Below are 24,751 nucleotides of genomic sequence, written 5' to 3'. Positions count from 1 at the left end.
TTGAAAAAGCTTTATCGGAAACCTTTCAAGCCCTTTATCGAAAATCCCTCCCTCTAACCCTAAAACCCATGTTGCAAAGTCCCGCCCACTCCCCGAAATAACGCTCATTTTGGGCATCCTGTTCCATTGGGACCGTCGGGATATGAGAACGCCTGGGAACGCACACACACAGCTCCACAATGGAAGTGGCGCCCCGAAGAGGCAAGACTGCGCTACTGACGGCGACGGATTAAAAAAAACAAATCGGAGGGTTTCGATATTCTGCCATTCATCATAGAGGAAAACACCACAACACAGACCCACATACATCTCAACTCAGTCAGAGGCCTACCAGCGTACCATGATAAATGAGCAAACATTAACCCTTTCTGATATCCCGAGTTATAAGGTGCACTATACTTACACATACACACGTGTTAATCTTAAACGTTTATAGATTCAAACGTAAGTTTTTTTTTTTTTTTACAACATTTTAACACATTCATGCACTTTACGCAGCGATGGGACATCGCATTACTTGTGTGGACGTGTTCCCTCTGACTGTGAGGGAATCACTACTACTTTAAGGAAGGAAAAATACTTTTTTCTTTTTTTTCTATTTTCTTCAGGAAATCACATGGGGGAGCTGTGGCTCTCACATGACAAGCTGAGCCATGGCTGGAGAGATCAATGAAGGTATGTACGAAATCTCAAACAGTGGTCAGCGCCCCACTGTTTTAACGTCAACTTCTTTTTAAGTTGCATTTGGTTTGCCAAAACGTGTTAAGCCTCGTCAGACGCCGACTGAAAGCACGGTGTTCACTTGGCAGAACGTGGTGTACTTTTCACTGCAACTCACTTATGTAAGTTGAAATGATTATTGCATGGCACATTGTTTCGAATACTTTATAAAGATGCATTTAGGCTGTGGTTAACTAAATGCGAGTAGGGTTTCGCCTCTCTTTTTTGTTTTGTTTACAGATGTGTTTTTCCTGTCGGTAATCTGCGTTAGGATTTTGGATAGTGTTAAACAACATGTCTCAGTTAATTATGTGCTCACGTTTTTGTTTATGGTAACCCGACGCCCGATCTGTGTGAGACTGAAATAACGTGATCTGAAAGATCTTTGGGGGGATTTTGGTTTGGTTTTCAGGGTCCGTCCCTCCGTACTACAGGGAAGTGCATGAAGCCATCCGATGTAGAACGGATGAGAGGGTGCAGGTGGAGGTGTTTCAGAGGTTACTCGACAGGACGGATCTCCAGAAGGCTGCTCTAGGACAGGTGGGGACAACGCACCCCGATGGTCTAGTCAGTGAGACTCGGATAAATATACAATTGGCAATGAAGCTGTTGATCTATGTAATTGCATTGGCTTATTTTGGTTTGAGACTCTTTCAGAAAGAATCCAGTCGATTCAATATTTGGATGTCAGAATATATTCCCTATTAATTATTATTTTTCCTAATGCGTCATGTTTCCAATATTGGCGTGATTTTTCACGAAGTCAGCTTGATTGTTTCAGGTGAATGATAAGTATACCATCCACTGTATAAAATGTGTAAAATAGTTAAACCGCGGTGGGTGTTCTATATACACCTTGACCTCCCGCACTTTATATGCACTTCATGTTTTGCAACGGCAGATTGCTGAGCACGTTGATTCGACGGGAGGCTTCCTGAGCAAGTTGTCCCTCTATAAAGCACTGGCCTTGATTGCTCTCGCACAACAAGGGAAGCAGCCGAGTCCGAAGCTTCTGGAAAACTGCATACAAGGTCGGTGACAGCACACGTCTTCAAGCCGGGACAGCAGTAAAAACATGGCTTAATTATTAACTCATCAACATCGCATGTTTTACGGCTGGTCTCTTTATCGTATCAAAATGATTGTATCGACACATATTATATCTTTGCATTATTTAAACATTTTTATACACAGCCTGGGTGTTAAACTGGACACATGACTTTATGGGAAGAACTTTGGTATTCCAAATCCAAGTGCTATGTGGGTACAGAATAGAGGAACCAGTTGCTCTTGTTTGTGTTTCTATATAGAGGTAGCTAGTATATGGTTTCCTGGCTAAGGTTTATTTTAACTTACTGAAAGGATTTGAGGCCCACTGTGTTATTCCAGGTGTTTTTTAAAATGGTGGCTGACTTCTGCACTTTATTACCTATCTTTGTTGAATACGGGTAATGGGTTAACCTCGCAATTGTAAGTGCTTGGCACACTTTGCACATGTTCTATGAACATCCTTACAGTACTGACAGCGATATATTGTTTTGTGTGTGTGTGTGTGTGTGTGTGTGTGTGTGTGTGTGTGTGTGTGTGTGTGTGTGTGTGTGTGTGTGTGTGTGTGTGTGTGTGTGTGTGTGTGTGTGTGTGTGTGTGTGTGTGTGTGTGTGGCAACGACATTACATGCTTCTCATGATTTAATTGGACTTTGCATTGCTTGCATGGTTTTAACATGACATCAGAAGCAACCGGTGTCTGAACTACTACTATGACTGTACAGGCCGGTTTCTGAACCACTACTATGACTTTACAGGCCGGTCTATTGGTGAAGAGAATACGAAGTCAGCCACAGCTTTCATTCTGAACATTTTCGGTCGCAATCCAATTGGACCTTCACTCCTGGGCCTTCAGTGCTACTATATGGTCACATGAACCTAAGCAAAAGTTGATTGAAGGGCTCAGAACCGGTGTGTTGTGAATCAATATATTAATTGATTTGATACAGTTTATGATTACGTGATATCCACACAAACACCAGCTCGCTCACTCACTCTTACACACATCGGCAAGTTTTCTCTAATAGTGTCACTTCAGCGTTTTGCTCATTCAATTCATCACGGCATGACACAGCCTCTTTGTTTGTGTCTGTTTTGCCACAGAGCTGCCAAAGCCCCAGCTTGGTGAGCCCAAGGACCTAGGGACATTGAGGATGCAGGCGACCCCAGACGACCCGCTCACGGTCGCTCACAGCCTGGATAAGCTGCTGGTCAAGGACTGCGTTCAGGTTGAGCTCATCCCCGAGAAGAAGGGCCTGTTCCTCAAACACGTGGAGTACCAGGTCACCAGCCAGGCAAGTGGTTCAAACAAGAGCAAAACCAACAAAGGCGTTTTTAATGTGTTGGGTAAACTTTCAAGAAGAAGACTGTGCAGAACAGTCATTTTTTTATGTACTAATCGCATTGGGAATTGATTGTCAATAAAATGGCCATGTATTTGTTTGTCGTCACGATAAGAGAGAAAGGGTTTTTAATATACATTTTTGTGTCTGCCTCCACAGCATCACAAGATATCAGTTTACAGGCGCTACAGTGATTTTGACGTCTTTCATGAGTTGCTGGTGCAAAGATTTGCCTACCGAATGGTGCCAGCCCTTCCACCAAAGAGGATGTTAAAAGGAGGTATGTCACATGCTCTTCTGTTTTTTATTTTATTTGTTTTATTACACACATTTTATTTATTCGTTATTTCCAAAGTGCACCCTTTATGTCAACGCATCTATCACAAATTCGGTGGGATTTTGGTCGAATTTCCTGCAGATTACTTTTAAATAGTTAAATCCCTTGTGATTCTGTAAAAGGAAATTCATTTCCGGAACAAAAGCAGAACTGGAATAGGGACGACAAAAAATAAGATATGAGAAATAATACTGTACTTACGAATAGATGCAAACAATTATAGAAGGCTGTATACAACTCACAGGTTGATGTATGCTGCTGTATGCAAGTGCAAATGTGTGGGCTATTACTTTATCTGGTGCACAGATGGCATAAGGAATTTATTGACATTTGTGTTAGAGTATGTAAATGTAGGTATTCACAGATATGGATGGCACATTTCAGACGGTATGTGCATTCGTTAGGTATTATTCATTTTTTGAGAAAAAAATCAGGCAGAAGATACTGCTTTCTTCTTTTTCCTCATTCACATTAGCATTTCAAGCAGATGTAAATACTTGCTGCTCATATTGATTGATCTGTTTATGTGACAGGAATTATGTTGATTCGGTGACTAAGGTACTGTGATTGTATGGAAAGCGGAACAACATTTTTCACTTTATCTTGAAACATAGTTAGATTTTTCCTGTTGTCATCATGCGCGTGTTACTTCCGTTTGACATTCTTGGCCGAGATCAATGCTTCTTAAATAACGGCAGATTCTAAAGTCATATTCTGCCTTCAGGCTACGCAAATAATCATTGAAGCACTGCATTTAAATACTTCAGTCCAGTCCGACATCGTTACTTCCTTTCATACACACAGCGGTTTCTATGTCGACATCATTGCGAGATGTGTTTGATGAATTAGTAAATAGGCTGATGTGTGAGCCCATCTGTCCCAACAATTTTTACTTTTCTTCTCATGTTCCACTGCGATACTGACATTAGTATTTTCTGATTTGCATTATAATTATTCTAGTTCTTTCCCCCCACAGTCCTGACTTCTATCTCGGAGCGAGAGTTCATCGAGGGGCGGCGGCGGGCCCTGGGCCGGTTCCTCAACCTGGTGGCGCGCCACCCGTTCTCCTCAGACGACGAACTGGTGAAGATCTTCCTCGCGTTCAACGGATCGGTATGCAAGCTCCCTTGAACCTGCATTGGGAGGTGACTCTGGTTTATTTGTCTTGGAGAGGGGAGGGATGTGGTAGAGTTGGGGAATGGTGTGTTATCAGGACAATTAGCCAAAGAAAATGTGTGACATTCCGATGGCTCCTTATCTTTGTTCCACAGGACGTTCAAATCAAACTACGTGACGCCTACAAGAGAATGGGCGACGAGTTCATCACAAACCGGATTGCAACCCAAGCAAAGGTGTGTGTGCTGTACTATACAATGAGCTGATTCAAATGTTTGTTTCAAACAAATAAATGAAAATGAATAATATAGTTGTGTGTCTTTTTTAACAGGACTAGCCTAAGGACAAACTAACAGTCTGGTTACCTTGTTTTTTTTTAGGAATATCTTCCCACTGACATCCAGAACCAATTCTCAGCCAGCAGAGAGTTGATAAGAAACATCCACAACAGCTTCCAAAAGCTGCGAGACAGAGCTGAAAAAATGGCTGAGCGCTCTAAAGAGAACGCAACCGATTTGCTCATGTTTGGCAGAGAACTCAGGTATGTCACATGTTCGTTTTTGCTTTAGACTTTTTGTGCATTCATGTTTTTTACTCATGGATGTGTATTCGTAGGAGAAGTGAATGGTTACTGGGTTCAATACCCAACCTTTATAAGCTACCTCAAGGCATCATTGAGCAAAATGACTAACCCATATATACCTTCCAGACATTATCTGAATTCAATGAGTGTCATTCTGCACAGAAGCATCAACTACAAATGACAAAATCTAAATTCCTCTCTTGTGTTCCAAGTACGCTGGGCTCAGATGCCTCATCGATTCCCCCTCTGGCTTCCTCTCAGAGCACCTGGGCGACCTTGAGGAAATCTCTCAAAGGCCTCTCTGTAGAATTTGCATTGCTGTCGGACAAAGCCGCTCAACAGGTGAAAACCTGCAATCCTGTTTGACTGGGCGTCTTTCAAGCCCCATTTTGCAAAACTTTAGCCAAGGACCAACCTTTTCCATGCCATTGTCTTCAGGGTCGTAGGGAGGAAGACGACGTGGTGGAAAAGCTGAATTTCTTTCTGGATCTGCTGCAATCATACAGAGTTAGTACAATGATCGCTCCCCTACACAATATAACATGCCATCCAATATGCATTCTTTATATCTTTATTTAATGTTTATCAATCAAAGTTCAATTTAATGGAAATGCATATATGGTGGGTAAAATGGTGTGTTCAAATACCAGACAGAAAATATTCCTGGATTCCATCCTCCAATCCACAGCCTAACTGTAGGCATCCCAGAGACAAATGCCCGACTGCGCATAAATAATAACCTCCATCTCAATCCAACCGATCAGTGCTCTTGGGATTAAAAAAAAAAAGCATGTATTTTGAGTGACTAAGTAAGGGATAATACACCCCCTGAGTCCTGCATCACCCTGTCAATTTATTTTTTACAAATAATGATTGATTATCCGACTTATTACACGGCTACATACTAAAGATATCAAGTCTTTGATCACAAAATAAAACAACAAACGATTATATTGCTTCTACTTGATTACATAGTCCTTTTAGATTTTGGATCTGCTTCCATAACAACAGTCTGTTATTCATCGACAGCGGTCTGCTGTTCCGAAACAACAGACCCTAGATTGCCGTAATTGACCAATCAGAATCGAGTGTTCAACAACAAAACTGTGAAATAAACCGAGATCCGTCTCCGTGGTGGTGGTGCTGCTGTGCAGGACCTGTGTGAGAGGCACGAGAAAGGCGTGCTCCACGAGCACCAGAGAGCCCTGCAGAAGTACAGCGTGATGAAGAGGCAGATGATGAGCGCCACCGCGCAGTCCAAGGAGCAGGTGTCCGTGGAACAGCTTGAGTCCCGCATCGTTCAGGTGGCTTCCGCCCTTTGTCCCCACCGTAATCTTAGCCTCTTCTTTTAGTCCGTCAAGGGTATTGGTTGTGAGTTGGTGCTGTTCCTAGGCTTGTCGTCATTCGCTTTTACACTTTGCTTGGGTGTTTCGATGTATAGCTAATGCTAGATTCACGGAATACGTAGGTTGTGGTATTGGAACAATAATAATATTATTCATAACCTATCCATTCAATGTTTTAATTGTTTTGTCAGATGGAGTGTGCCCTTCGCAAGTCGGTTAAGATTCTGAAGACCTAGAAAAAGTTCAAATCAGATTATGCAGTCTTTGCTAATGGATTTGTACAAAAAATTATAATAACTTTGGGTTCCGAGATTACTTGTTCTCCCACGTTGATTCATACACTAGAAATACCCTGATCATCCATGGTCAATACGATCTGTGTTTGTGTTTATTAACATTTTCCCGCCTCCTCCGAACATAGCAAGAAAACGCTATCCAGACCATGGAACTGCGAAACTACTTCTCCCTGTTCTGCCTCCACCAAGAGACTCAGCTCATCTTCACCTACCTGCCTATGACCTACCACATCCTGGGGGCCTTTGTCAAGTCCCAGGTCCAAGGACACACAGAGGTAAGGCCTACTGAAAATAAGAACCGGTCCTAATTACTACTGCATTGTTAGTGGAGGTTGGATATTTTTTTTTTAGAATGTACAATTTATAGGGTTTGTACGTTGTTGCGTCACATGGTAATGTGACGTCAAGTAGTATTTTCTTGCATTACGATTATGCAACGATACCTCAACTCTCGCGTCCTCTCAAAATGACAACAACAAAACATTCCTGGAGGCATTCTGATGTACGAGCCCACTTTTTCTTTTTTTGCTTTTACAAATTGTTCTTTTAAAAGTTAACATTTTGAATGGTATTGTAGGGGCTACTACTTGTATAAAACAAGCTCTAAGTTCAAGTCAATATTTTTTAAAGTGTAGTAACTGTCGTGTAATGATTATGTCAAGGATAACCCAATTCCCAATTCAGCACTTTTTTAATGGCATAACTGTTATAATAAGTAACTTATCTTTCTTGCTTTCTGTCTAGATGGGTGAAGTGTGGAATGATCTTCAGCCTAAACTTGGATTTCTCTTCAGTAATAATGGGATTCAGCCACCGTATTAAACTCCCAATCTACCACAGGCTGCTAATGCAAATCATAAACTGAAAAGTCCTTATCTGCAAGCTAAAAGAAGACGTAACCCAGCATTAAACTTTTGCTATAAAGAAAAAGTATCCAGTGTTCTACATTGCAAATTATTTTTGCAACGTAATCATATGCAAGGTTTTTGTTGTTGCTGTATTGCCTTGAAACTGAAAACTGACAAAAGTAATATAAGATTTTTTCTTTTTTTTTCTTTGACATATCACTGTAAAACAAGGAAAAGCTGATGACAAGAAAAACCCTGTACATTTTAATTAAGGAGCTGTAGAAGTCAGATATATTTTTGTTCATTCCATTCTCTTATGAGCCAAATGTGTAAATACTTTACAAAGTACACCCAAGATAAGTGGCAAAAAAAGTGGAACAGGTGCCCTTTACCTGGAGCTGGCCAAGTATGTTATCATATTTGCCAATGGGCTTTTGCATCAGACTAACTTGAAACACATGGTTATATTCAAAATATGAATGTAACTGAAATATATTTTTCATAAATGAAGGTCTTACTTTATAGATGTTAGCATAGTTTATTAGATCCTTTCTAGGTGAGCTTCTGTCATTCCATTCTTTTTAGATTGCAAAAATATGAAACAAATATAACTACAGACATCAAGCTTGCACATATTTGTCAAACACAAGTGGTATTCGTATCATTTATCTGATGAAATTATATTTTCTATTTTGTACATATTTTTAACAATGGGCAGTTGACATTTATCCAACAATTTGTACCAAAATGTGTTCTCACTCACTGTATTTTCTATCGCTGGCTGTGATAACAGGGCAAGATGAAAATCTTTTTGTGTTTTAATACCTTATTCCATTTATGGTATTGAAAAATGTATTTCATACATACTTGTACTGTACAATGATTTTTCTATGGAACAACATTTCTAAGCTATGTCAAAGGGACTTGTCCTGTCTGATTCTGAAGCTATGTTTTACACTATAATTCACTCGCTTGAAAACAGTTCATACTTTTTGCACAGATGTTTGGTTTAAGAGTTAATGAAGGTAAAAACAATTCTTGTTTAATGACGGTTGGATGACTGAGGATATGGAGGCAAAGTGGAAAATTGTGAAATATAAAGATCTATAAAACGTTTATTATGCTCAAGATGATGAATTTACAATAATTGTTTGACATTTTCGTTCCTTGAATTTTAAAACAAAAGTATGTGGAACAGATTTATCCCACACATAATACAGTATGTTGTTTACTCACATCTAAAGTGTATAATACAGAAACTGTAACCCCCCTCACCTTTTAACAACCTCCTCTAACAAATGATACAAAAACGAAATAAAGGTTTGCTCCTTTATGACTACATCCGTGGGTAACGATATCCAGGCAACCATTGGGTGCTCTTTCAGAGGTCCTCTACCTCATCCAATGTGTGGCTCAGGATCTTGTCTTGACCCTGGAACTTGAAATAGCCTAGGAATTTCTTCTTCTGTAACAAGAGTGGAAACCAGAGGATATCGTCTGGCCACATCAGGCTGAAGGGTATTTTGTCAATGTCAAACCACTGAGGCCGCATCTCTGGTGGGAGAGAAAGAAGAATAATCATAATCATAGTCATAAAAAGACAATGAGACAAAACAGTTCAGCCTGAGTTAGATAGCTACTGCTACACCAAGGTTAACGGAAACCTCCATATTTTGGACTTTCTGATTTGCAAAATGTGGCTTCAAGAATTAAAGAGAATTAAAATAGACACGTCGCAAAACAATGCATATAGTTAATAAGGAACAAAAGCTCCCGTTATCATTACCTGAACTACATTAATGTTAAGACCCATTGTATTATTAAATCAATGGTTGGTTTCACTTCGCTGTTGATGGTCCAAGCACGCACTGTGTTGCTTGTATGAAGTTAAATATTTGCTTTAGATTGCATTATGGAATAGAAAAATACTTCATATGAAGTAGGCCTACTTGATTGCTTTCTCCTGTTTGTGATTTACGACCTATTCAGTCAAATTGGACCTTTATCTACATTGTTTAATAATATGTATATTTTTCTATTATATATAATTATGTAGTCATACCATCCGATTCTTTTGGTTCTCCATTATAGGAGTCCGACCTGAAAATATGCACATCAAGAAGTTCTTTTTCGCCAACAAATTCAAATTTGATATTTCCAATCTTCTCAAGGACGTCCACTTCCAGACCACTTTCTTCTTTCAGTTCCCTAAAAAATATATAAAAGTTAAACAAGTTCAGAATTACATTTATAACACACACACACACACACACACACACACACACACACACACACACACACACACACACACACACACACACACACACACACATACCGCCTCGCACCATCTTCAATGGTCTCTCCTGTCTCAACTTTGCCCCCAAAACCGTTCCATTTCCCTGACCCAAATCCTCGCTTCTTCATGCCAAGCAAAACTCGCTCAGGCTCGATCACAAGAACCAGGGTTAGTAGTTTTGAGGTTGACATTTCACCTATAGGAAAATCGCAATACAATCATTAAAAAAACGCTGTGCATCATGCTTCGCGGCATGTCTACTTATGGAACATTGTGTTTACCAGTCAGCGCAACCTTTCAGAAGATCGATACGTATATGGTCATAAAAGGCCCACGCGCTGACTTCCTGGACTACTGATGCAAAAGACTGCCGCATCCAAAGCATGGACTGATCCAATCGATCCAATGCAGATCAGACGTGTTACATTCAAACATGCTCGACTTAAAACATTCATGATGGTCATAATGAGTGAAACGGCACAACAGAGTAATGGCTTGTATTTACAACGTATATTTCGACTATATATACACGTGTTTAGTGTATCTTGTATATTGTACCGTCTAACTTTGTCTTTGCTCAACAAAAAATGATTGTGTGCTGCTAGGTAGGAACTATTCATCCAGTGCGACAAGGGAAGGGGACTGTTTTTGTCTGTAACCAATTTATATGTTGTGGTTATAGTGCGCACGCGCAATTTACCTTGCTTGATGCTAAATGACCTATAGAGATAAATGACGTTTCCTAGCCAAGTATGCAATCTTCAAGTTTTCCAAAAAGATATCTGCATACCACACTAGCCTTTACGAAAAAGATCCCACATAACCTGAAAGGCAAAACTACCTCTGACCAAAACTGGCTAGTGCGGCAACTAAATGACCCATATGTAAAGGCATCTCGCGTCCACAATTACCGATGTAGAAGTGCCTTCAAGCTTTTGGAAATCGTTGACAAGTACCGCCTTTTGAAACCAGGAGACAATGTAATAGATTGTGGGGCAGCGCCGGGTGCTTGGAGTCAGATCGCAGTACAGAGGGTTAATTCAACTGGAGCAAGTGAGTGTTACTTTTCACCCTATCAATTAATTATTTCGTCTTTTAAAAAGCCGAACCCATTTGTATGCGAGTTGTTATACACATTAGGCCACATGTCGCGATTGCACGAACAAAGAGGCATAAAGCTATGTTCTTTGTATCCCAGATGCAGAGCTGCCCCGTGGTACAGTGATCGGGATTGACCTTCTGAACATAGCGCCTCTAGATGGCGCGCACTTCCTTTCCAGTCACGACATAACTGACCCCTTCACACACGCCAGGCTGCAAGACCTTCTGCCCAGCGCCAAGGCTGATGTCATTCTCAGTGACATGGCACCCAATGCCAGTGGATGTAAAGATATGGATAAAGAGAAGCTCATCACCATGTGTTTGACACTGATTGACCTAAGTGAGAAGATCCTCAAACCTGGCGGCTCCCTGGTTTGCAAATATTGGGACGGCTTCCTGGCTCATACGCTTCAGAATAGACTCTCTGCTGTGTTTGGGTGTGTCCGATCTCTAAAGCCAAAGGCAAGCAGGAAGGAATCAGCTGAGAAGTATTTCCTTGGGCAAATGTACAAAAGAATAAAGTAATGAGTTTTGCATATGTCTTCTATTGACTATACGTTTTCCACTGAACTCTGTATTATCACTATGCTACATATATTATTGCAACTCTGTCCACTATTGTTAAGTTAATACACATTTTTACCAGAAGATGGCACTGTTGTGACTTAGAATACAATCCTTCCAGCAGTTCCTCGGCCAGCTTCTGCTTTTTTTTTACTGCAATATGAACGCTATAAAAACTAACTAATGCAATATCAACCCATGCAATAAGAATAATCAGACGCCGAATTCTCAAGAGCACAATGAAACCCGTGCACTAACATCGTTATTGTTTGCCCAGAGTGTTTCCATTCTCCAAAGTCAATAAGGTATTTGTTTTATAAAAAAGTAATTTTCCAATACTGATTATGCTAATAAATGACAGTCAATCATGTAGAAAGATGTAATCACTCTCCTATTTACAGTAAATGGGGTGCATAAAAGACCCACGTGCAACTTTGCAAGCCAATCCTAAATTCTTTCACTTTTTGATTTCTGACTCCTATCTCTAAGAAAATAATGCTCCCAATCTCCCGATATATTTGAGGTTCAGTGAAATATGAAAATATCTGAACTTAATGATTTGATGAGCTAATTGAGAGTTGAGCTTATAGTTTGTAGGATGGCCTGGTTAAGACGATATGCTGTTCTGTCTAACTGGCCTTTTTGGGGGAAAGTGTGCTTCAAATCTATCTGCCCCTTTCCCAGTTTTAATAACAGTTCAGTTACACTTGCATAGTATTGTATATGAGTGTCTCATACAGATGCTACTCATAACCGTTAAAAACAAACCACTTTATATATAAATGTATATATATAATATATAATCCTCAAGTGAGTAGAAAAGGAGCAGTACAATGTACAATTATTGGATTCGGCTGAAGTAACAACTTGTTGCACTTGGACCCGAGGGTACACTGCAGGTAACAATATATTAGTTTCATTATAGGAAGGAGGCTCTGCATGTTGAGACACTGGAGGGCACTTTAGCTTGAGGTGTTGGATGTTCGTTTCACCGTCGGACCCTTCCCCGATACAAGGACAGGACATATTTATTTTTCTCTGCAACACGTAAAGACAACATTAGATGAGATGGTACTGTATCTCCGAGGGGAAATCCACTTGTAGCCAACACAATAAAGCAGGCAGGGAAAATACAATACAAGGGAAAAAAACGGAGTAAAATGTAAGTAAAATGTATAAGCAATAATAATAAATATTAACAGTTTAATTAACTTGTCAAAAGCAGTAGACCTACTAGCAGCACTAGCCTCAGATTATGCTGAGTAAACAGGGAAATCTGCAATGATAACCGACCAGTATCCTTACATACAGCACCTTCAGCAGTAGTCATCCGCTGATGTAATACACAACAGTGCTCCTGTGGATGTAATATTAAGGTGTATGTTTTGATGGAGCGTTTGATATACATCTTGGCTTGTCTACAGAACACAAGCGCCTTCTCGCTTTTCTGTGGCACTGTATGTAAATGCTTTCCTAATCATAGATGACAGTTTAACAAACACCATAGTGACATGCAAAACATATGCATGTGTGAGCCAGTGTTTGCCATAGCTGCTGCTTTTTTTAACCTTGTGTATAGGTGTGTGTGTGTGTGTACGTGTGTGTGTGTGTGTGTGTGTGTGTGTGTGTGTGTGTGTGTGTGTGTGTGTGTGTGTGTGTGTGTGTGTGTGTGTGTGTGTGTGTGTGTGTGTGTGTGTGTGTGCGCATATGTGTGAGTGATAGAGCAAGGTAGCCGGGGGGGGGGCGGGGGGTATTATAAGCAGAGTTATGATCGGTAATAAACATAGTTATCGCTGAACTTGCAGGAGTTTTGCGTCACCTAAACAAAAAAGAGAAAGTGATGAATGACCTCCTCCATCTCAAACAACATAAGTACGGGTCCATTTTCCTCAGAACTCAAATATGGTTCGAACCAATGAACCACTTGGTTTCTCTCTCTGAAGGATCATTTATTGTGCAGGGAAATAATGGTACTAGTGAACTAGTAAGATGCAGAACATAACAGATGGCTTAGTTCTGCTTATTCATTATTTGTTGCTTATTAAACACTAGTTCACTATAATGACTACAAACAACTCTCTGAAACAAAGTGACATTCCCTTTGAGTCTGAGAAGTGGAAGACAGCAGTGCTAGCCCCTAATGGCGGGCATGTCAAAGGTTAATTCACTCTTGTCTGGCCAGCTGGTGGGTTGTATGTAAATATTAGTAAATGAATAGGAGGATAAGAGACAGATGGTGTGCCTTGAGTAGAAACTCCTGAAGTTAATCGGGACTCTGAAAACCTTTTTACAAAATTATCCTAAAAAACATCCAAAGTAAGCATGCACTTGAAAAGTATAAAATGTTACCCCAGTGTTAAAAGGTTTTAATTTCTAGTGACTTTTGCTAATGTGTGACAGTTCCTTGTCAATGAAAGATTCATGGGTATTTGTGAATTCAAATATAAAGGTTACACGGAATAGGAACATGAGGCTGCATTAAAAGCAGCTCATATCAAAGCTCACCTCTAACAACTTTGGAGAATGATCTATGCATACCAATACATTCTTAGGGGAAGAGGGGATTTTTTTTCTAGGGATATTTCCCTTGCATTCACTTCGATAATAGATATTTTCTACCCAATTTTTTACCTATTTACTCATTCCTCGTTATATTCTGCGAGGTCAAACAATGCGAATCCCCTCTCCAATCTGATGTCTCAAATTCAACAGGAAATTAAAGAAAGGGAGCTCTCCGCTAAACCCGTTGTGACCGTTGATTCCCAAAACTGGCTGTGTGACTGCCAGGATCTAATGCTCCAATGACAACATTCATCATTCCCCCTTGAACTGCTCCCGTCCAAATATGTTGGCTGACTGATCCAATATTGCATCCAGTAACACAGAGAAATGACTTGATGATGATGATAATTCTGGTCTTTTTAAAAGACGAGAATGGATAATTATAATTTATATGCAACCCTACCTGCCTGTCTTCCAAAGTTAATGAACACTACCCCCTCCTTTGCCATCATGGTCATTTTTATATATTTCTGGCAAACAATTTGACATAATTACATTTGACAAAATCATTATAAAAATATCTATATATGAAATATATAGATATATTTAATATAATGTTGAGGGGTAGAATAATGTCACCTCTCGAAGAATGTGGGAGTCTAGAGCAGCATGCAAATGGTTATTCATAGGCTACCTGGTGAGACAATGTGTTGCCAGGTTACTGATAGAAGTGTTACGGCGCATCACATGGCCGGAAGAGGTTTAGCAACAGTTAGGGAAGCTCACAGTGTGTAACTTCTACAGCTATTATATCATTACAATAATGCGCAACAGTGTGGTTCCGGAGGAAGAAATCCAATTATTTTTTTCAATAGAGGTTTTGATTAAAAGCCATTATGTCATAACCATCCAAAGAATACTTACCACGAGCTGTTATGTTGTGAAATTATGGTATTTGCTCCTGTAGAAGCTACAAGTTTAAAAGGTAAAGTTCTAGTTTTAGAAAAACACCTTTTAATCGCGATGTCATTTGAAAGCACTACGCTACCCACATCCACATCTTGTTTCATAAAGTGTAGCATTGTCGATGAAAACGCTATGCACTATATCAAACACTATACATGCACACCCACATACAGACACACAGAATATGTGGCACAACTTGTTTTAACAACCATTAAAAACAATTTTGCAGTGGTTGATGGGATGAGTAGTTCCTTCACTCATTCCCAAAAAATATTGTACAAAGTCTTGTACCTTTGCTTTTTCTTCCGTTTCCCATTTTTTGTTGTTGCCCCAAATCACCGATATCATGGTCACGACTACCTTGATGAACGATTGGCTTTGTTCCAGGCTTAAAACTCTTTATAAAACAATTTCACGAAAAGTAAATGGAGAAAATGAATGGGAAATTTACTTCCGGAACCAGAGCGGTTCAAAAAGGTGGCAGTTACCGGTGCGCTCTGTAGGAAATACATAAACAGCTACGCACATGAGTGCACAACATTTTGAATAAAAATAACGCACAATAGCCCACTGGTGAGAGGTGATGGGGTAACGTGGTTAGTTCAGTTAGAATATTTTAAGCAACCCTGAGGATTGCAGCGTAAGTGACACAAATAGAAAACAAGTGATGATTTTTTAAAAGACTTCATTATAAAAAAAAAGGTCGTCAATTCTGCAGGAATCAATCCCACATCACGAATCAATAAACGTAGCATTAATGGTCTTTGATGATCCTTGGAATAAAGGTCAAGGTTGCATTTCAAGGACATAATTTACACACACTGTGTCTTGATTGATTATACTGACTGTATGGTCACATAAATAACCATCTAAACTGTCACCAAAGAATGTGAGAAAGAACACAATTTCTATTCACTTCATCACTACCATCATCGTTATTATCCCCCTCCTCCTCATCCCATTTTCATCACCATCCATCCCTTAATCAGGGAAACGATAGACCCCCTTTCAGAACGTTTGTAAACACCTCCAGTGTATCTATTTATTTCTCCCGGCCCCATTGACAGCATCAAGGAGGGACTCGTCTGGAAAAGTAACTGAGATCAGAGCAGTGGGGAGGTCATTAACCAGGGACCCTCATCTGAATGCCACTCCACACATACACACACACTTGCATGCCCACATGCATGCACACAGACACACACACACACACACACACACACACACACACACACACACACACACACACACACACACACACACACACACTTATGGGAGGCCTCTAACACACTCACATGCACACACACACACACACACATACACACACAGGCAGGTGCACACACACACACGCACGCACGCACGCACGCACGCACACACACACACACACACACACACACACACACACACACACACACACACACACGTATACAGACAAACACACACACACACACACACACACACACACACACACACACACACACACACACACACACACACACACACACACACACACACACACACACACACACACACACACACATATGGTAAGAGACGCTGCAGCAACAAATCCAGACCTCTCAAGTTCTCTTATACTTGGAGAGATCTTGTTAAACTACATTTATACCGCATAGCACTGAAGTGGTGATGGGATTGGGGGAATTTCAATCATGATAATGCACTGATTTAGTGGTAAATGATACCTTGAAGTTTATTTTGTGCCATGCCGTTGTTATTAAGTGTTTTAGTCTGACTGGGAATATAAGACCTATGTAAATATGTTCCTGAATTAGAATAGAGCCCTTTAAATAAGTCAGTGCACCATCAATGATTCTTCATCTCTCTTTTTCTTTAAATGTTATCTTCGGTTAGTTAAAAGGGAATGCATTAAAGGTGTCCGCAATTTAATGAAACTGTCAATACCCACTGAATAGAACAAGTGTTTTATGTGAGTGGTTTTAAGTAGCGGTTTATTAGACATGGTATTGCTACTGGTCTAGGCATAAATTCCCAAGTAACGAATGAATGCCTAGAATACATGCATAATAAAGGGTTTGTTTACTTTCGCTTTCCCTTTACTCAGACATTTCAACAAGTATGATGGTGGAATTCATCGTGAGGATCGATTCTGCTGACCAGAGACGCAGCATGGATATAGTGACTTGCTTTTAATGTGCTTTTGGACGACGGAGAGAAGTCTATGGCACAGACATCTGCTGTGAGCGAGAGAGACACTAATTGAGGGCAGGGGAAAACATTGTCACTTTTGGTCATTTAGTTGGCAATGGAGGTAATAATACATAGATAAATAAATAAATAAAACCGTGAAAAAAACCCGTAAAAATGACACAATTGGTGTCTGGGAAAAGTTGAACAACAAACAAAGGTGACCCTTTCCAAAAATGCTGTATTTCAAAGTTTGATTCACTTTATATAGCCTACAACGCATAAAGGTCAAGCCTGAGGCTGCTTTCATAAATAGTCTTATTTAGTCCTAATGAGCCTAAATAACCGTTTTTCATGTATTCCACTTTTTAATGGACAGGTGTGAGGCCGTTCCTTTGAATGCCAGCAAAGACCTGGCTGGTCGATTCAACAGATAGGCCAGAATGAAACGTTATGCTCCAGTGAATGAACACAACGAGTACAAGGCAGATTGTGTGCTTATTCTATGATATCTTCCTTGGTTAATATTACATTCTGATAAGAAAGTCCTGCAGTCTGAGACTTCCATCAAGGGTTCAACTTAAATTATCTATTTTATAACAAGAGCATAAATAAAACTTACCGAAACCAATTACTATATTCCTCTCAAAGAATTTATTTTCGCCCATGAATCATATAATTGGAATGAACAAATAACGGGAACGAACGGATTCATGTGTATTTAAAAGAAATGCAGGGCAGATTACAGTTCATTGCTTTTGGCTCCGCGCCACGACTTTATTGCCTTGATGAATAATGCACATTCATCAAATCCGACGCTCCGATTTAAAATTCCTCCCACTTAACAGCTCAAGGTAATGAGTGAAAGATTCCCTGGATATCTTAAGAAGCCAGAGTAGAAGCTAGGCTCTCCTGGTGGAGTACACACGCTCATTAATCTTTGTCAAGCTGCTGAAGGCATACCTGGACGCCTCAGACGCCACTGGACTTCCGGTCAGAGGCTCCATGTGCACGGCCGCCTGCTACAATCACAGGCGCTCTATAACCTTGCGAGTCCGATACGTTATTATATATATACATATTTATTCATTTTCCATCTCTGTCCCTTAAGGGCGCATACTGGGTCTGTCTTTTGTGTGAGGAAGCTGAAGGGTTCCTGTATGTTTTTTTCGCCATTGTAGTTAGTGGTTGATATGGATGACTTCATCAACCATTCACCGACAGCAGAGAAGTAGGCTACCCTTCTCGTCAAATTCCAATTGAATCATTTGTGTTCGATCCTCTACCGTGGCATCAAGTTCCTTTGCATTAATTTAGAGCTCAGGTGGTCTCTCTGAATTCAACCCCAGCGCCCGGAATATTATTATACTGTATATTTCAGATAACTAACACGGTCAAAAGATGTTATTACACAATTTCCCTTTTCTAATGATTTTGTTATTATGTTTTGCAGTTTACACTGCAACAAGACATCAATGTCTAGTTGTGATGTTTACACCCATCATAAAACATTCAGTTTTTTTCGTCATAACCCGCCTTATATTCCTCCGTCTCAAGAGAACTTTGAATTCAAATACAGACCAACCCCAGGGTGCGTGATTTCAAGAAATTCAAGAAAATATGATGATAAAACACATGGAGGATATGTCTTGTTATTTACCACAGGAAGTTGCAAGGAAAGGCTTTGAAGTTTGACTATAGCCTACAACGCATGCATCTGAGGGCTCACGTTGTTTATTTGTGTTCGCCTCTGCTTCTGTTTAGCAAACAGTCTCCAGGAATACAAGGGACATTTCCCTCAAGATGCGTTGAAATCTCTCGGCCACTCGTAATGCATAATGAATACACAACAGCATTCGCAGGTTAAACCTTTTAGTGGTGCATGCTCTGAAGCTTGATTCCACAGCTTTAAAAGAAATGTAAAAGCAGAAACACCTTGCGAATAAGGCTTCTTCGTACCTTTGAATGCGGTACGCAGAAGACAGGCCGAACCAGTAGAAAAGTCTCACATAACCATCATCCCATGGCCGATTTATTAGAAAGTTAGAATGGATGTGTGCGGTATGAAATGAAGACATGAGGTCACCCATTAGTTGGGAAGCGAGGGAGGGTGAGGGCGGTCTGATGGGACAAGGAGCCACACCTGAGTCCCATTACCACCACCTCCCCGTCCTCCATTTGAGCCTGTACTGAGACCCACCTGTAGGCTTCTACACCAAGCCTGGGACGAGAACACACATATTACTGTTTGGCTGGCTTCATATGCAAGAGTTTCAGGATCACTGCATGCAGCCAGACAATTTGTTTTTCCAAACATACTTTTTAAATTTGTGTGGGGATATCTAAGTACATAAGTCAAACAAATGAAACAAAATTGAATTAAGCATTTTGAGTATTGTGACTTGTTGATGTGTTTGCAGGAGAATGTGATATTGGGTTGAATGATGAAACAATAAAATGCATTTCCCTCACAATGAATTGCAATTGATTCTTGGGCCTCGGTTTAAACGTCAAAAATATTAATTGTTTGCTTGTGTTGTTAGCCTTGGTGTGCTCAACTTGTCAAGAAAAGTAAAACAATTATAAGTAAATAATGCCTTCTTATCCATTTCATAATTAATGATAATAATAATAATAATTGATTTCATTTATATAGCGCTTTTCTAGACACTCAAAGACGCTTTACAGTGATGGGGGGGACCTCACTCACCGCCATCATGTCAATGATGCATTCAATTCTTAGAATTATTATGCTGCTTTCTCTAAACTGATTAAGTGGTTAATTGTTAAAAAGCTGTCGTCAGGAAAAATACCTTCTACGATATAAAAGTGTTACAATGCACCTTAAACCAGAGTAAAAGCTTACATGTACCCACAAGTTGACGTTCCTCTTGACTTTTTATTCTTTGGTATGGAAGACGAATGACGAATGGAATCAATGCATCCAAAACAAAATTTGTCGGAAAATCACACTCTCCAGGCTGGGGTAAAAGCCAACTGAACCAGTAAATGGAAGTTTCCACTCAAGTTCACAACCACACCCTTTCCAATTACTTTTGATATGCCTCTCCTTTTTCTTTCTCTTATCAGTCCACTTTGGCGATTTTGTTGGGCCTATGAGTTGTAATGTGAACACGTGGTAGCTCATCGTGGGTGTTAAGAGGCTGGTTAGTATTTATATGGACATCTCTTTGTAAGGACGGCAGAGACAGAAGCAAACTGCCGGTGGAATGTAGCCATCCATCCCAAAAAAGGAAAGATTTAGCCCCTATTTGACACATATCTTACCCCATCATGTCCAACCCATCTACCAACCCCAGTCCACTTACAATGAATGAAACCCCTGGCTCTGCCCCATTCAGCCACCACTTGGTTCCAATGGGCTAAATGATTGAGAAGCCATCTTAGACACAGCTGTGGTTGTGGCGGGGGCTTTCGGTCTGGGCTGATCTCAGAGCTTTGCCGTTTCCTGGTTTAAGCCGAAGAACCGACGAAAACATGTTTCTTTATTTGGAGAGGAATCAGGCTCTGCTTGTTGCTGCGCTCCGTGCCCCTGAACCAATACTCCACCACCTCACGGACTGATTCAATAACCCCTTTCAACCGACATGTAGAAGGATTTCCTGCCTTTCAGGGTTCTAGGCCTACAGCACAATAATGTTGCTGCACTTATTGAGTGGCATTAGAGTTGATCTAAGTACTCCTACTAAAGAGACAACTACTACTTAATCTACTGCTAACACTACCACTACTACTACTACTACTACTACTACTAATAATAATAATAAAATAATTGAATATAATAAACTAGCAATATAAACTTGTTATAAGTGCTAAACTTGTATACAAAATAAAACGATATATGCTACTGAAGCCGGTAAAGTTAAGTAAATATTGGATGGATAAGCCTATTTTCATCAAAACATTAAAGAATAATTAAAAAAGATATAATTATGATGTAATTGAATACACAAATGATTATGAGAAATGCATATCATGAACACAAACACACACACACACACACACACACACACACACACGCACACACGCACACACACACACACACACACACACACACACACACACACACACACACACACACACACACACACATACACACACACACACACACTACAACCATAAAGAAATGTACTGCATAATCTGCAATCATATGTTCCTGGTGCTGAAAAAATAAAGAAGTCAAATCATACCACTGTTTAGCAAAACAGGAGGGCCATCGATCGGCGGTGGGATTGAAAACAGGCCCGGGAGAGTTCATCTGAATGAAGTGAGTTAATCAAAGGAGCGAGTCGCAGACGCAAGGTCCTTATTATTGATGTTCCATAAATAAGAAGCATATGTTTTACAGTGTGACAGGCTCCCTGGATAAGGAGCAGTTCCAGACCCCAGGCCATTATTACAGCCGGACACGATATATTGCTGCTGCTGCTGCTGCTGCTGCTGCTGCTGCGGCCAATTCATCCTTATAGGTTTTTAAAACTATGCTTTCATGCAGGCGGCCAGCACTCTACTCCGGAGCAAATAATATGAAGAAATGAGACGGTTGCTGCTGCAACACGAGCCATACGGCTATAATTTTCAAGTTCATATTAATTACAAGAATGCTTTTAATTAACACCGGCCGGGGTCAAGAGTTAGATTACCTCTTGGGCTACCCATGCTAAGACTGTAGGCCCTTGTTATTTGTGCTCTGGATCAAAGGGTCCATGAAATAAATATATATATATATATATATATATATATATATATATATATATATATATATATATATATATATATATGTGTGTGTGTGGTCATGTATAGACGTGTGTGTGTGTATGTGTGTGTGTGTGTGTGTGTGTGTGTGTGTGTGTGTGTGTGTGTGTGTGTGTGTGTGTGTCTGTGGGCGTGTGTGTGCTTGTGTGAGAAAGCAAATTCCTTTCCGCATGGTTGACTTGATGTCAGTATAACAACTACATTATAACAGCATTTATAACATAGTCATATTATGATATAATATAAAATATCATGATATCATATGGTATACCTTTGCTTAGACATTGCAGGATATGCCATCCAATTGTTGGAAGGGACAACCTGTCATAATACATTGGGTTACATCACTAACAAATAAACTGCAATTTAAAGGATCCCATAATACAAACAAACAAAAGCATAAAAGTCCCTGAACGCTGAAGCTTGAGTGGTTAAGGGCTGAACAACAATACATTTTGAAACGGATAGTTGTGCTTGTTTCTGCACAATTCATAAAATGACCAATTAAGGGCAGATAAAGAAAGAGAGAGAGGCTCGTTGTGGCCCCGGGGGGTAGATTACAGCGCCCGTTCCCCCAGGACACGTTCAGTACTGTATTCAGCATCTCAACCAGGGGATTATTTCAGACTACTAGGATATTATTTATTGAAAAGCATGAGCCAGTTTAACTTGAACCATGTGCTAACATTAAACCATGATCCTTGGAGGGTTTGGCGAGCTTTATTAAATGTAAAGAGGGCTTAGCAGGGAATTCACTGTACGGTGACATGAGGAGAAATTAGACCGGAACCCATTTGTTGTGTACATAGCCTACATGTTGTTTTGCGTATCTGCTTTTCAGATAATTTCTTTCCTCAACGCTGTGTGATTTTCGTTAACGCTTTATATTAAGGACCTTGTATTAAGCCTTTGTTAATAGGTAATAAGACACTTATTTAATGCTTATTAACATTGATTAACAGTGTTAACTATTAATTGATCACTTAATAATATTAATAATAGTCTTATGAGTTTCTTATAGTTGTTAATAAAAGCATTACAAACCCATTTATTGAGTCTTACTAACTTACCTATTATGTCATTGTATTAACTTTACTAAGCATTTGTTATGCTTATTAAGTCTATTATGTCTAAACGGCTTAATGCTTATTGTAACCTGTCTGCTAACTGTCTATTGTGGTCAATGTTCTTTGTGTTGCTTTATAGAGTAGCAAGAAAGACCAGCAAGAAGTATTCTCAACCATCCCCTGAGGCCACGGAGAAGCCGGACTTGGATTCATCTAGTCCGTTTTTTTAAATGTTGATGTTCAAGGATACGTTATGAAGTTTTGAAAATTAAAAATATACATGTATTTCAAAATATGTGCTTCACCGCCATTGTATTTACGGTATATGTATTTTTTATTTTACCTTTTATCAATCTTGATAATATATAGTACTCATTAATTGTTATTAAGTGTGTATTAAAGGACTTATCAACCTTAATAAGCATTGTCCCCGCTTGAGATCCTGTACCTGCAAAATGCATAATTAGAAGTTTACTAAAGGACTTATTAACCTTAATAAGCATTGTCCCCGCTTTCGATCCCGTAACTGCAAAATGCATAATTAGCAGTTCAATAAAATACTTATTAACCTTAATAAGCATTGTCCCTACAACTGCAAAATGCATAATTGGCAGTTTAACAAAGGACTTATTAACCTTAATAAGCATTGTCCCCGCTTAAGATCCTGTTCTGCAAAATGCATAATTAGCAGTTTAATAAAATACTTATTAACCTTAATACGCATTGTCCCCGCAACTGCAAAATGCATAATTGGCAGTTTAATAAAGGACTTATTAACCTTAATAACTTAATAAGCATGGTTCCCGCTTTAGATCCCATACCAGCAAAATGCATAATTGGCAGTGTAATAAAGGATTTATTAACCTTAATAAGCATAAAACATGCATATTAAAGGATAACAATGGCATAATAGGTAAGTTAGTAAGACTCAATAAATGGGTTTGTAATGCGTTTATTAACAACTATAAGAATCTCATTATATATAAGACCATTATTAATGTTATTAAGCAATCAATGAATAGTTAACAAGTTTCTTAAGGTCTTATAATCTCACAATAAACACGTTTATTATGTTATTATTAACACTTATTGATAGTCTTATTAACGCAAATTAATGTTAATAAGCATATAATAAGGTCTTATTACATATTAACTAATGCTTATTACAAGGACCTTAATATAAAGCGTTACCTAATTTTATTTTAAGGGCCGACAATGGATTTTTCATCCCATAATGTACAATTTTGATTTGTGAGTCCTCGCCGTCATTGCAGCCGGCAGAGGTCACAATGCACAGCTGCCACACACCCACGCACGTCCTTTACTCTTTTGTTAGGGAACAATAGTGAGTCACGTTAGGCAGGCCCTTTCATGTCTTTATGTGCGTGGCAGTCACCTGCGAATGACTCACAGTTTACTTTACACAACCACTGTTAACGCTTAGCTTTGAGCTAAGCGTTAGCTACCAACTTTGAGCTACCAACTGTTTTGTTGTTATATGCTTTGGTACATATGGTTCTTCTCTTAAGGGCAGACTAAAAGGCAGATTTCAATTCGTAATGAGTTCAGTTTTTTTGGAAAAGATAAATGTGTTTCGTTGGATATGATCCCAACGTCTTGAAATGGCGGGATAACTGAACTGCAAAGTGAGAGTGAATCTTACATACAGGGATTGTTGGGT

General features: G+C 39.6%; 3 protein-coding genes across 7 annotated transcripts; 2 read left to right on the top strand and 1 right to left on the bottom strand.

Moving 5' to 3' along the window:
* The first annotated feature begins 274 nt into the window (after positions 1–274).
* snx8a (sorting nexin 8a) lies at positions 275–8,763 on the top strand. 4 transcript variants are annotated; one of them, XM_030347541.1, is made up of 14 exons: positions 275–444; positions 609–675; positions 1,133–1,260; positions 1,622–1,751; positions 2,871–3,061; positions 3,269–3,389; positions 4,423–4,559; positions 4,718–4,798; positions 4,943–5,103; positions 5,358–5,487; positions 5,584–5,652; positions 6,300–6,449; positions 6,913–7,062; positions 7,532–8,763. In XM_030347541.1, exons 2-14 carry the CDS (start codon positions 654–656, stop codon positions 7,607–7,609), a joined length of 1,548 nt encoding a protein of 515 aa, XP_030203401.1. In that variant the 5' UTR covers positions 275–444; positions 609–653; the 3' UTR covers positions 7,610–8,763. The 4 variants fall into 4 exon arrangements, with proteins under 4 accessions (XP_030203401.1, XP_030203425.1, XP_030203418.1 ...); XM_030347565.1 differs by lacking the exon at positions 275–444 and adding an exon at positions 2,525–2,678 and having other exon boundaries at positions 651–842; XM_030347558.1 differs by lacking the exon at positions 275–444 and having other exon boundaries at positions 651–842.
* On the bottom strand, positions 8,733–10,360 carry nudt1 (nudix (nucleoside diphosphate linked moiety X)-type motif 1). 2 transcript variants are annotated; one of them, XM_030347603.1, is made up of 4 exons: positions 10,213–10,360; positions 9,971–10,127; positions 9,698–9,843; positions 8,733–9,189 (listed from the first exon to the last, which is right to left on the bottom strand). In XM_030347603.1, exons 2-4 carry the CDS (start codon positions 10,120–10,122, stop codon positions 9,017–9,019), a joined length of 471 nt encoding a protein of 156 aa, XP_030203463.1. In that variant the 5' UTR covers positions 10,123–10,127; positions 10,213–10,360; the 3' UTR covers positions 8,733–9,016. The 2 variants fall into 2 exon arrangements, with proteins under 2 accessions (XP_030203463.1, XP_030203473.1); XM_030347613.1 differs by lacking the exon at positions 9,971–10,127 and having other exon boundaries at positions 10,213–10,350.
* Positions 10,361–10,587: 227 nt separating this feature from the next.
* mrm2 (mitochondrial rRNA methyltransferase 2) lies at positions 10,588–11,968 on the top strand. Its single transcript, XM_030347591.1, has 2 exons — positions 10,588–10,984; positions 11,130–11,968. The coding sequence occupies exons 1-2, from the start codon at positions 10,684–10,686 to the stop codon at positions 11,555–11,557; spliced, it is 729 nt and encodes a 242-aa protein (XP_030203451.1). The 5' UTR covers positions 10,588–10,683; the 3' UTR covers positions 11,558–11,968.
* The last annotated feature ends 12,783 nt before the right edge of the window (positions 11,969–24,751 follow it).

The sequence above is a fragment of the Gadus morhua genome, chromosome 2 (assembly GCF_902167405.1).
Source record: "Gadus morhua chromosome 2, gadMor3.0, whole genome shotgun sequence".
Taxonomy (NCBI): domain Eukaryota; kingdom Metazoa; phylum Chordata; class Actinopteri; order Gadiformes; family Gadidae; genus Gadus; species Gadus morhua.
This window is presented reverse-complemented; position numbering and strand designations above follow the sequence as displayed.